The 14,639-nt window shown below is 38.2% G+C and overlaps 1 protein-coding gene across 1 annotated transcript; it reads right to left on the bottom strand.

Annotated features, from left to right (window-relative positions):
• Positions 1-399: 399 nt before the first annotated feature.
• LOC309964408 (polyadenylate-binding protein 4-like) lies at positions 400-2,383 on the bottom strand (the record flags this gene model as incomplete). The annotated part of the gene is given in 4 exon segments (XM_082843398.1): positions 400-647; positions 650-1,730; positions 1,732-2,358; positions 2,360-2,383. Coding segments are annotated over 4 exon segments (1,980 nt in total).
• Between the last annotated feature and the right edge of the window lie 12,256 nt (positions 2,384-14,639).

Consider the following 14,639-nt stretch of genomic DNA (forward strand, 5'->3'; position numbering starts at 1 on the left):
AATAAAAGTGATACTAATACCAATGTTTGTGGTCAATACTCATGTATTAAAGGATGACTCAAAGTGGGAATTTTTTTTTTTAATGGAGATTTTTTCTTTATTGAGAAACAAGACTTGGGTACATCAAATAAAACCAATTTCTGGGGGGAAAAAATCAAAACTCACAATAGAAAAAGAAACAGTTAACACTGTCTGGGCCATATCAGAACCCAGAGAATATATTCTTTTAATTGAAAAATTCTAGGCGCTTCATAATTAACCTTTAGATACAAAATGACCTATTAAATTTGCAATCTGTGGTTCCTGGTGCTGAGGTCCATAGGACAAGCTAGGACGTCTTCAAACCTTGAGCTGAATTCCATGAGGGTTTATTTGGCCTTTCAATCGGTCTGTCCTTGTCTAAGAGGTAGCAGCAGCGACAGCACCCACCTTCTGGGCAGCTTCTTTCTTGGTATGATGAGCCTGTAAGACCACCACAGCTTCATTCACCTTGGAGCAGAGAGACTCGGGGGACTCCAGCATGTGTAGCAGCTCCAAGATGTCAATCTCCAGCAGCATCCCCATAATCTTCCCAGCCAGATTTGAGTGCATCGTCTGGATGAGCGGGAACAAATGTTTACCCAGCATCTGCTTCTGTTCCTGGGGAGTGCTGCGGCCAGCATGGCGGCGGTCAGCAGCTCCTGCCCCTGCACGTGAAGCACAGGTTGGGGTGCCTGCAGGGGCCGGATGGCAGGGTGAGGGCTGCGGACATTGGAGGCATATTTGTAAGGTGCAACAGCCTGAGGAGCAGCGGCAGCAACAGCAGCACGAGGCGCTAGGTTATGCCCAGCTGTGGGAACACCTCCAGACTGGCAGCTGTCAGTTGGCCCTTGCTGGGAGGCACCAGCCCCACCAAAGTCCATAGCCAAGCAGTCCGGCCACTCAGACCCGACTCTCTGAGCAGTAGCAGGGAGGCCGCGAGAGGCCGGAGCATTACCAGTTGGAGCCAGATGGCGAAGAGCTGGACAAGGCCCAGACTGCAGTATAGCACTTGGCATTCCTTGGAAGCCTTCAGGTCTCCCACCTTGCTGCCAGCGTGGATTAGGCCTCATCTGTGCTAACTGGTTAGGTGTATAATATGGAGGTCTTCCCTGAGCCTGTGGAACTGCTGGCACAAAGTAGACCCCAGCTGCAGGCTGGAACTGATTTAAGATGGCATTTGTGGGGAACACTCTCATCCTGGCCACCCGCTGCATATATTGGTTGGTCAGGTGAGCCTTTCTCTCTTCCTTTCTCTGGGCCAGGGCAACATACAGTGGCTTGGAGCCCACGATGCGTCCGTTCACCTCCGTGACTGCTTTCGTTGCCTCTTCAGGGGATGAGAAGCAGACAAATCCAAACCCTTTGCTTCTCCCATCCTCCAGCATCACCTTGGCACTGGTGATTGATCCAAAAGGAGAAAACTCTTTCCTTAACTTCTTATCATCAATGGTGTCATCCAAGTTCTTAATGTAGAGATTCACCCCCTGATAGCGACTAATTCTCTCCTGTTTCAGCTGTTCAAATTTTCGCTTTAACACGGCCTGCCGTTCCACTTTCTTCTGTGCACAGCCGACGAAAATGACTTTCACACTGATTTCTTTTCCATTCATCTCTTCCACGGCCTTATTGGCATTCTCGTGTTTTTCATAACTCACAAAGCCAAATCCTTTGGATTTCCCACTGGGATCTCTCATCACCTTGACACTTAAGAGTCTTACCAAACTGGCTGAATAGCTCTTTCAGACTCTCATCATCCACCTCTTCCCCAAAGGTTTTGAAATAAACATTGGTGAATTCCTTGGCTTTGGCTCCAAGCTCAGCTTCCCACTCTTTTCGAGACTTGAATCTGCCCACAAACACTTTGCAGTCATTGAGGAGCATGCCGTTCACCTTCTCGATGGCCTTGTCGGCAGCCTCCTGGGTCTCGAAGTGGACAAAGGCATAAGCCTTAGAGCCGTTCTCATCACACACCACCTTGCAGGACAGAATGTTTCCAAAAGCAGAAAAAGTATCATAAAGTGCCTTGTTATCTATAGATTTGTCCAGGTTCTTGATGAAGACATTTCCCACGCCAGATTTTCTCAAAGAAGGATCCCTCTGAGACCACATGATACGGATTGGCTTTAACTTAATCATATCAAAGTTCACGGTATCCAAGGCCCGCTCAGCGTCAGCCAGCTGCTGGAATTTGACGTCCGCATAACCCTGGGAGCGGCAGGTGATCATATCGCGGCAGACCCGGATGGACAGCACAGGCCCCGCAGGACTGAACTTTCCGTACAGGATGGCCTCGGTGACGTCTGAGCGCTGGGCACCCACGTGCAGGAGGCCATGGGGTATAGCTGTTGGCCGCGGTGTTCATCTCCCCAGCCCCCAGCACCCTGAGCCGCACCAGGAGGGCTTCTTAGAGGGACCACACAGGACAAAGGGGGCTCCGCTCCGAGCCGTGGCCCATGCCGTGGCTCACAGGTGGCAGTGAAGCTCAGAGAGGCTGGAGTCAGCTCCGAGGGCGGGAGAGGAGTTCAGTGACGGCTCGGAGGAGACTGAGACTGCCAAACCGCAGACAAACGGCTCTCAAAAACAATATGGCCCTCCCTGGGAGTTTGTAATTTTCAGCTGTCCTGGTCTTGAAGCTCCCAATTTCAAAAAATGAAGAAAATTAAAACGAGGACTGTCCTCCAAATTACAAAAATTCTTCCAGAGGAAACCTAGTGGTGCCCACGGCGGCCTCTGGAACGTGCGTTTCTCTATAAATATGGGCCTCCGGCTCCTGGCGGTTTAAGATTACAGCAGCCCAGGGAAGAGGGAAACCAACTATTTGTCGGTGCCGTCTCACCAAGCCCCGGGCGCCGGAGCGTGCAGCCGCCTCCCACACCGGGCCGGCGAAGGGCAGCGCGGACACGTGAAGCGCAGAGGCCGGCGCGCGGGGCAGAAGGTGGCGGGCCGGCGCGGGTGGAGGCACGTGGAAGCGGGCATGCGAGCGGCTCACCACCGGACCGATGGACGCGGACCGACAGACGCCCAGGTGCGGCGGCGTCCAGCAGGCCGGAAGCATGCAAAAGTGACTTCCCCGCGGCTTCTCCGAGGAGGATTCGCTCTTTTTTCTTTTCTTTCTTTTTTTTTTAAGATATTAAAGCGTTTTCGTTTTATCTTTTTCTCTTTTTTTTCTTCAGGCTGCTAGGCCCGAAAGCAGCCGAGACTGTGGCGACCCGGGGCGGAGAGATCAAAGAGGGAATTATTAATTAAACAAGGAGATCATTAGATTGATGTGGCTCTAATGTGACAGCCTATGTAAACAAACAAAAATCAATTAATGCCTCAGGGTTATAAAATCAAAATCTAAGGACAACCAGTCAAAAACAGCCTGCTAGACTCCAGACTATAGCCAATCAATAATTTCCTTACTTTGCTTCCACCTTTTCTCTATAAAAGCCTCTCCCCAACCTCCTGTTGTGAAGCACTCCTAGCCACTTCTGATTTGGCACTGCCCAATTCAAATCAATTTTTGCTCAAATTCTTAATTTTTTTAATATGCCTCAGTTTATCTTTTAACATATACATCTAATATTAATTTTAATATTAACTCACAAAAGCACAACAGGTGCTTAAGAATTAGAAACAGTATAAGCCATCTTACCTTTGATTATCTTAATTCTTATTATTCTTCCATTATTATGTATTATTTAATTATTGGGAAAAAACAATAGCCTATTCCTAACCATAGAAACAAAAGGATGCCAATGAATGGAATTTATGATTATATAGACTATGAAGGTCTTAACTTTGATTCAGACTTATAATTCAGAGAATTTTATTTCCTAGAAATTGATAGTCATGTAATAATCCTCATAGAACTGCCAATCTAAACATTAGCCTCATCAGAAAGTATGGTCCATCCATGAGCTATTCCTTCTTTAGGTTTAAAAACAGTTGCTTTTCCAGGACAACTAAAGTGAGAAGCATTAACATCTACTAGAAGCGGTCTTTATTAAAAACAAAAAAAATTTATGGATCTGAAATTTTGTGGTTAAAACCATAACTTCATAGACATTGTGCTTGAGACAGTACGTTTAGAATACTTTGAAAGCTGATCCACATCAATAATGTAAATTCCTATCAGTAGCCTCAATCATGTTTATTATTCGAATACTTCTTACAATTTTAGAGTTTACAGTTGTCCTAATTTAATCACGTCTTCACCCCTCTAGGAAGCTTGTAATTACAGAAAATACCTAATGACTTGCCACACATATGCTTACTGTGTAATAAAGTTAAGTTCCTGTCCACTAAAGGGGGCCTTATCTGTACTGTTAAAGATTCCATTTTAAATCATTAACTCTATTAATACTCAGACTATTAAACAATGCACTAACAGTATGTTATTAATGAAGGGATAGTGTCTAAGAAGATACTTTCCAAGATCCCCATACATCAGTTGTACAAAAAGAACTTTAATATGAAATAATTCTCTTCAATGTATTAGAAATATTTTATTGCAGGATATTTTTGAGCTTTCAGTCACTCAAGTGCAGCCCTTCTGCCAAAATTTGACAGATGCTAATCATTAGCATGAATTAAACTACTAAACTGCTAAATTCATTAGAAGTATCATTTCTTAACATTTTTCCCTTTCCAGCTACTGCTGTATCTATCACCGGAGCCCCCACGGTCTAAAGGAAATAAAACAGAAAACAAATATTACAAACACTATTTATCATCATAGATGTTTATATTTGACCTATTATGAAACATCATATACTAATTATCATGGCATCTATGACTCAGTATTACTTCTGAAAAATGGATTTCACGGAGATGGTAAAACATTCCCCAATTATATGTTTTATATGGCAAATAAATTTTTATTTTACATCTGTTCACTTCAATTTTGAAACTGACCCTAAAGCTGACCCTTTTAATTATTATCTATTTCTTTATATAACAGTGTACTGATACTGATCCTATTTTTGTTGTACTAATTAGTACAACCAACTCAGGACTATTTAACAATATTAGCATCTATATTAGTAATTTCACATTCTGGTTACCACAATTACTACCAATATACAGAAAAATCAAATCCATATGAATTTGTATTTGAAAATCTAGAACTGTTCCTCTTACAATTTACAACAAAATGTTTCCTAGTCTCAATCAAACTTTTACTGTCTGACCCCATATTTTATTTCTACTAACACTACCTTGGACTTTTTAGGATATCAACCTATAGATGAAATAAATAAATAAATAGATAAATAAATGCTATTCTTATACTATGAGTCACAGACTAAACCTACAAATCAGTTCAAAAAAGATTTATAAGAGTAAAATTACGTAGTTTAACAATAAAACAAATAATTTTGACACAGATTATGGGTTATAACAATTACCTAATAACTCTATCAATATAAATTTCTCACTAGCATTTATAATAGTTCTTCTAAGTCTTTTAATTTATCCCATATAACTTCGCTACAATGTTTAATGGGCATAATATTGTTTGTTTATTATAATGCTTTTTGAAAAGTAAATGTTAACCTAACATCAAGCACTACATCTTATATATTTGCACCCCAGAAAGCTGCTATATAGGCTTAACACTTCTTGTAAGAGTAGTTGGTATATGTACAGTTTTTTACATCAAAATTCTCAACCCATTTCAACTTGAAAAATTGCTTTCCTACCTTAAGTATGATGCCTCAAAACAAAATCTGAATTAACTATCTCCTAAAGCCTCATTATTTAATAAATTTATTGCATAAATAAATAAGTTTAATATCTTATTGAACTACTTTTCAACTCACTATCCACACCCTTACCAGTAGGTATAAGCTAGTTACCACCATTAATATTAATTGCTAGCCAATTTCACCTAATCAAAAGAACTGAAATCCCAAAATAATGCTATATTTCAATATTTAGTTTAGTTCAAATAATTTTAATCAAACATTTACTAACACAAATATTATCCTGTTCTACATATTATTTGAAGCAACAGTAATTCCAACACTTATTATTGTCATTTAATTGAGAAATAAGACCAAACACAGAATTCCACTTTTCATTCTCTATATAACAGGATTCTTTTCACTTTTAGTAGCACTGATTTACATCCAACACCATAGACTCAATAAATTTACTTGTAATATAATGTTGTACTCCCAAGTAATCCCCAAAGGTGATCTAATAAATTACTATGACTAGCATGCATAATGACATTTATATTAAAAAATACCCTCATAGAGATTATATTTTTGACTACCAAAAGTACATATCAAAGCATAAATTACCACAATTACAGAATGAGAGTATAGAGACAGGGCCTGTATAATTTTTTAATAACACTCTGCCTTACTATGCCTGAGAAAATGTCTTCCACTAAGAGAGATGTAATAAATTATTTAAATATTGATTAATTAAATTAAAATGTGTTAATTAGCTTATTTTATCCAATTGCTTTTGGAAAACATTTCTTTTGAATTCCTATCTTTCTAGGCTTTAATTAATCACTAAAATTAGAAGATACACATACTAGCCACCCCTCATCTCAACAATATTCCAATTGATTATGCTCCCTGTACCCACTTACAAAGAAAATTCTCAATGATGTTACTATAGAAGGATCAAATTTCCCATACCATTCTTCATTCTATGGATACGAAAATCTGAACAGCTGGTTATCACTAAAATCAGCAATTTAAATTATTAAATAAAACTATTCTCTTATTATTTTAGCCCCAGCTTCTGCTCAGTTTAAATGCAGTAGGATTCTGATCTCAGCTGTGGGAACACAGGTGTCAGTGAGTGTCATGGATTCACGTTTTAAATAAATAGCTTGATTTCTATAGCCTGAGTGTCCCTAGTATCCTCAGACATGCCTGCACATGTCTGAACAGCAAAAAGAAAAAGAATCCCTCTTATTCCGGCTCTTTCCTTTAATGATTTCTCAGGTGTACCTAATCAAGTAATCATCATGAGGGCAAAAATCTCTAGTGAATTCATTAACTCTAAATAGGAAAGAATGTTTTCCTAATAACAATGATCTTAATCCTGTTCTAAGCAAAATGCTCATAATTATGAATTAGGGATAAAAGTGAAGAAAAAGTGAGTATACTATAATGCAAATACTTAATTCGAATGTCACAGAGGATTTGCATCGCTAAAGATAATGTACATTCTACATGCAAAATGATAAGGTGTTTTTCATAAGAACTGTTATTATGGTTTCTCATTTAATAATATAATACTGGTACTTACTCATCTTTTAAATAACAACGAAACCTAACTGAAGGCTGTAAAGTAAATAACTAGCTGACAGTCACTTATCATTCTTGCTAAGGCAAGTCTTTATCAGTCTACTATAAAACTCTTGTATTTTTATTTGATCAAGTGTTTTACACTCACATTCCCTATACAGAATATTCTTATCTTTCTTTCTAATCTTTCTCAACTCTTTACTATTGGCATAGTCTAACTTAGAATTAACATTAATTAGTAAATATATTCTAAACATTAAAGTGTATATACTATTTATTGACAACCATAATTTCTTGGAAACCTCAAACTTAAATTTCCACACATCTTACCTATAACCAGAACCATTGGTGTGCAAAACTTTGGTAATGAGTTTGTTTTTCTGTCCTAACCCACAGATGTCCAGTAATTCCACCTAAAATGCTAGATCCTACTCATACTGTTAATCTCTTTCTCCACTGGTTTTCTACACCCATAGTACATATCCAGTGGTGTAGGCAGATGGCAAAACCTTTACAGACTAGTGGCTGCTGAAATGGCTGCTCTTCTCCTTAGAGGTAATGGAATCCTTCCTGAGTTCTCTATTATTTTCTTCTAACAGAGAAAAACAAACAATAAAAACAAAATAATGTAAACAAAGCCACAAGATCCTAAGTCTCTGAGTAAGACTGTATGTAAGCAATGTGAACAATCCCATACATAGTAGAAAGAAGGCTGTTTTGGAGAGTGGGTGTGGCAACTCACTCAGCTCTAATTCCCAGCGAGGGAGCAGGGAGGTCCTCCTGAGTAACAATCAGCCAGGGCTTGTTTTTAGCACATCTGTATTATTTGAGCATTATAATTGTGTTATCCATATATTTTGGATTCCCTTTTTTTTTTCCTTTGAGTGTCATGAAATGAGAGCATGTTAAATTCTCCAATTAAATGATACTAATTTTCAAGATTTTTTTTCTGTAGAAACATCAATTCTATAAATTCTTGAGACTCTGTAATTGTTTCCGTTATATATTGTTGTGAAGAGATCAGATAGGTGAGCAAGAAGGAACAACACAAGCTGAAGACAAGCAGCCATTGTTACAGGTAGAAAATGCGAGAGTATACTGTGTGCCTGGGAGCCTAATGGAGAAAATATTTTACGCAGGAGGATGTGATTGGTTGTGTCAAATGTTACTGATAAGTCATGTAAAAAGAGGACTTAGAACTGACCTTTAAACATAGCAATATGATGGTTACTACTGGCCTTTAACAAAAGTTGTTTCAGTGGAACCATGAGAATAAAAAGCTTAAAAGAAGTTGGTTCAAGAGAGAATGGGAGAGGAGGAATTGGAGATTGCAAGTATACATAACTCTTTTGAGGAGCTTTCTTAAAAGGGAAGAGAAAAATGGGCAACATTTGGAGATGAATGTGAGGTCAAGTAAAAAAAAATAATAAAATGGGAAAATTAATGGCATGTTCTTAACCTGATAGGAATAACCCCCAAAAAGAAAAACTTGGAAATGGAGGAAAGAAAGAAACCAGTTGCTGGAGAAGTTTCCATGATTAAGAGATGATGCATTCTAGTACATGAGGGGAAGGGCTGACAGTAGCTTAAAAGCACAATTTTTTCCTAATGATAGAAGTGAGGGAGAGTACACAACACATGTGTAGGAAAGTTAATTTAAAAGTGGGTCTAAATGCTAACGAGTTAAGAGGCAAGGTCATCATCTGACAGTGAGAGGAGAGGAGGAGGCTTAGAGATTTGAGGAGAATGAAGCCAGAAAATGATAGTTTAAGAGAGAAGAGAAAATGGACTAAAGAAATGTGGTACAATTATTACTCTGTTATTTTTTTCTCCTTTCTAATATTAAATGAGAACAGGTCAATTTTACCAAGCTTAATATTTGAAAAAGAAATAAAATTATATTAAAAAAAGGAAGAAAGAGGGGCTTCCTTGGTGGCACAGTGGTTGAGAGTCTGCCTGCCAATGCAGGGGATGTGGGTTCGAGTCCTGGTCTGGGAGGATCCCACATGCCACAGAGCGACTAGGCCCGTGAGCCACAATTACTGAGCCTGCGCATCTGGAGCCTGTGCTCTGCAATGAGAGGCCGCAACAGTGAGAGGCCCGTGCACCGTGATGAAGAGTGGCCCCCACTAGCCGCAACTAGAGAAAGCCCTCACACAGAAACGAAGACCCAACACACCTAAAATTAAATAAATAAATAAATTTAAAAAAAAAAAAGGAAGAAAGAAAGAAAAGAAAAAAGTTTGAATTCTCCCTAAGGTACCATAGGGCTAGATGTTGTAGATTTTGATTAGCAGTTCAGAGAGCAGAAAAATACTGTTAAGAGAGACTAATAAAGTGGACATTCACAACTGGGGAAATAAGTTTCTGCTTTCTCTCTTTCTAATTCTGTCTAGAGAAAGTTTAAGTATGAAAGTTGTAGAAGTCAGCCCACAGGATGGACTCCAATACTTACTGTTTCCTGTATTCATATTTTTATCTAGTTTCTTTCCATATTGAATCTGGAGTGGCCAAGAAACATGGTAGAAGTGTGATTTCCAAGACTAGGCCATAAAAAGCATCGTAATTTCTGCTTTGGTTTTCTTGGATTGCTCAACTCTGCAGAAAACCCATCATGATGTCAGGATATTCAAGCAGCCCCATAGCGAGGCCCATGTGAAAAGTAAAGTCTCTTCATAATACCCAGTACCAATATGCCAGCTTTATAACAGAATCACCTAAAAGTGGATCCTTCAGCTCTAATGAAACTTTCAGGTGGCTGCAGCCCAGCCCATATCTGGCTGCATGCAACCTCAGGAGAGACACTGAGCCAAAAATTCCCAGCCAAATCCTTCAACTTCCTGATCCAGAGAAACTGTGAAAGATATCAAATTATTATAGTTGGATTAAGACATTAATACTTGGAAGATTTGTTACTAAGCACTACATAACTAATAAAAGAAAATTTATCCTATTGGAGAGACATGTGACCTGGTGAGATTTCATGGTAAAGAAAAGTCCTATAGCTCAATAATTTTCTCTTTTCTTCAGACTGTATGCACTGCTGGTAAGAATATGTTGGAATTTGGCTCCAGATAGGTTGGACTCTCCTTCTCTTAAATTCTCACAATTTTTCCCCCACCTCACATTTATTTTTTGACTCTAGATAAACAAAGAGAGTTGTCTTAATCCCTTTAACATGAATTCTATGCTTCAAAGTACTTTAAAAATTCCATGCTGATATCAATGTAAATATACCACATAGACTATAGAGGTAAAGAATATTAAACATCTACCATATAAAAATGATCTATTATTACTTTGGAATATCAGAAACAGGGAGAATATAAAATATGCATTTTAAGCTATATTAAAAAATAGCAAGGTATATTAGCAATATGCAAAGAGGGACATAAGATCACTCAGACTGACTGGAAGTCTAAGATTGTCAATAAAGTAAGCTAATAAAATCATACATCTCCCCAATTGCTGATACACTCTAGGGGGATCATCTTCTCAACAAAAATAAGCCATAAAAGGAAATCAAAGGTATTAAATAAACTGAAGAGAGTATTAAAGCAAAATACAAAATGATGATATAGCACTATTTTTAAGAAATCCAGGAAATCCTTTTTATTTCATAGAGAGCTGCATCTTGTCAATATTTTAAGATTAAATATTTTCACTTCTTCACTATCTCTTCCTACTTACCATGAGAACTTCTGAATACTATTCATTCAATCATTAAATATTTATTGAGTGCCTACTATATGCCAGGCATATTTCAAGTATGGGGTATAGAGCAGCAAATAAGAAAGACAAAGCTTCTTCCTTTATGGAGCTTAAAACTAGTAGAGAAAAGCAGTAAACAAACATACTGTTACACCAGATAGTATTAAATGCCATGAAGAAAAAAAAGATAAAGTGATACAAATTTGAGATGGCTGGTCTAGTTAAAAGCATATGGTCAAACTCTAACAGAGGCAGTACTGTTAAATGTAAAATAAGTATAAATTTGATTCTCAACGCTTAAGTGCATGAACTCTCTCTCCCCATGTTCCAAATGGAGTTCAACTTGGCTTTGGACTTCCTTATCTCTGTCATCTCCTTGAATGTTTAATGAGAAATTCAGTCAGTCATTTTGTAGGAGACCCTTTCCCTTCCGTAGAGTCACGCAGGATTCCATACTTAATAACTTTGGAAAGCTTGAAAAAAGACCACAGATCTCTATGTCATGGTCTCCACAAAGATGTTCATTGTCTGAGGCTGCATGGACCATTCAAAGTCATTACAGTCCTGATGCTCTGGGCAAATCCCAGCTTTTTCATTGTTGTGATTCCCAAGGTTCTACAACTTAAATTTCAGTCTCCAATAATCCAAAATATTCCTTTAAACGCTCCTACCACCTCTGGGTCAGAGTGGAAGTGAGGAGTGCAGGTTTGTTTCAAACCTCAAAGCACCCAATTTACAAGATTTAGGGAATAGATATGTTCTCAGAGTCACATCTCTCTTTTTTTCAAAACCTAGAATTCAACCAGTCTCAGACAGTCCAGCATTTATTTCCCTAAGCCTATTATCTATTCAATGAGAATAAGGGAAAAAGAGTCCCTAGGGAAAAAGGCAAAGACTACCTGTCATTCTGTCTTGATAAACCCATGGAAAGGTACCAGCGCAAATTTCTCAACCAGGTTATCTGCCACAGATAAGATAAAGAGGGATTAAATCAGCTTCTTCCATTTTTATAGAATTACTCTTGTCAGAATTGAGGAATTGACTACTAGACATTGCAGTGTATTTGCAGCAAGACAGAGTAGTCTGGAGAAAAATGGGGACATGATGCTAGACTTACATATTTGGTGTCAAGGGAAGTCAATTCATGTTGGCATGGCTTGTTGTAAAAGGCATAGAAATCTGTTCTTTCTTAAGGTAAATATTTGAAAATGGGGAATGACATGAAGTATCAAAGAATCTCAATATTCTAAGTCAGTAGAGCAAAGCAGGAAAGGCCTGGATGCCCAGACAGCAAAATAGAAGGTCTCTTTAGGTATGCTCAAGAAGAACCATGACTAGAAGCACTAGACTTGGGATCAGGGGTCAGACTACTAGTTTTAGGGAAAGAACTGACAAGAACAAGACTGGATTTCTCAACAGGTTCTCGGGAAAGAAGATTTTTACAAACAAGCAAATTAGTATGGATTGTTTTACATGGAATACAAGATAGAATACAACTTAGGCTAATAACACCAGGTCTCATGGCATTGGTTAAGACCACCCTTTGTAGGGAAAACATATAAACCCCCAGGTTATCAAATATAGACATATATTTCATCAAAGTTCTCTCATCATGACACAGACAAACCAGGTGAGAACTAGGTGAAGCTGGAGGTGATACCATGCAATGGTACTCCAGGGAAGGTCCTGTCCTGTTATGTACCTTCTTATAGTGCAAGTTTGTGAATAGCCTTGGAAGTGAGGTACAAAAGAACCTAGGCACTAGAGAATCTAAATATAATTACCAATGCAAGGAGTTGTCTGAGAAATCGTATTTAAGATACTAAATCAATATTTCTGAACCATTTTTTTCCATTATTGCCTCCTATAGGGAGCCTTTTATAGATACCTGTATATAATATATAGAAATACCACAGATACTACTATAATTGTGTCTATGTTCTGTATGCATATCTCTGCTGTATACTTTAAAAGGATAAGTTTTTTTCACCACCCACCCTCTCAAGAACCAATTTACTCCCCCTTAGGGGTGATGTCACCACAACTGAACGCATATGCTAGAGAGAGGAAGGGAGTTGCACCCATCTGAAGGTAAGCTTGGGTGCAATTCCTCCCATTAAGAAAAGCATCCTTGCTTGTGGTCCATCTGTTACAAGGCAACCTGAGTTTCTAGGGTTACGCATATGACAATCCTGCTTTTCTTTCTCAATCAACACATTTTTAACCGGAGACGTATTACGGCCACAGGCGTTAGTTTCTGCAAAAATCCCCCAGTCAATAATGTGTTAAAAGTTTATCAAATAAATAAATGAGTGAAACATTCAATTTCAAAAACTTAGAAATAAAAGTCAATTTGTTGATTTTGTGTTATTACGGGGGTTTGAACTTTTATTGCCTGTCCAGAGTGGCCATAAAATATATTAACAACTGCTCTTAAAATACTGATGTTGCAATTTCTAATTAAGTTAAAGAAACACCTGCTCTGTAACTCAGCAATTCCATTTTTAGGTATACTCCTGTGCAAGAATTTTCAAACTAATTTTATTCAGAATAGCCCCAAACTGAAGAGTCCAAAGATCTATCAATAGCAGAACTGACAGATGATACATTATAGTATATTCATGGAATAGAAGACCATTCATCCTTTAACAAAAATCATGTATTGATGAGTGTAAACATATGGATAAATGTCAAAAACATGACGTTGAGCAAAATAAGCCGGGCACAAAAGATTCATGATGCATATATGAGGTATTAGTAATGTATGATGTATGATTCTATTTATACAAAGTTCACACTCAGGCAACACTAATCAATGTGATAAAATTACAATAGTAATTGCTTGGGGAGGGGGATGGGTTGGTAGAAAAGGGCATGAGGGACCTATACTAGGGGATAAAAATATTCTATACCTTGATGTCAACATTTGTCAAACTGAACTTAAGATATGTGTATTTTACTGTATAGAAATTAACCTCATAGATAAAAAGATACTGCCGCCAAAGTGATGTTGTCAGCAAGCGTCATGGCAGTTTTCATGGTAGAATCCACTTTTAGTTAAAAAGTAACTCTTTCTGCCAAGAGGAAAATACTCTATAATTGTTATTGCCACAGCAGAGCACAGGATACTGATGGAGCAGGCCAGGGTGCTCCAGATAGAGAGAAAGCTGCCAAGCCAAGCAGATTGACAAAAGACATTCCTGACTTACCCAGAAGAGAAGGCACCAGCTTTGTGTTACAGCGTAAGGAGATCAGCCAAATCACTCCAAAGGCTGAACACACAGTGAACCTTGAACATGTAGAGAACGTACATAAAAGGACTAACTGAAATCATAATTCAAGTCATGAAATGAGGAAACAATATCCCAATAGCAAATGACATGTGATCAGATTTCACAGGACTCAGGAAAGAAGGGTCAGTTCAGTGGATGCAGCCCAAGAAAAATGGAGGTCCAGCCTCATCCAGAGCAAGGATTATGACTCAACCTAATAGGTTAAGGAGAATCACTGTGTCTTGAATAACGATGAGCCATGAACTCCTGGAAAAATTTATGTTCATGTGAATAAAACCATACAAAACAAATTTTACATAATAAAACAATCATTTTCTTTACATTCTTTTGAATGGGTTCATTGTATTCCAATTAATAC

This window comes from Leucopleurus acutus (genome assembly GCF_964270905.1).
Source record: "Leucopleurus acutus genome assembly, chromosome: 7".
NCBI lineage: Eukaryota > Metazoa > Chordata > Mammalia > Artiodactyla > Delphinidae > Leucopleurus > Leucopleurus acutus.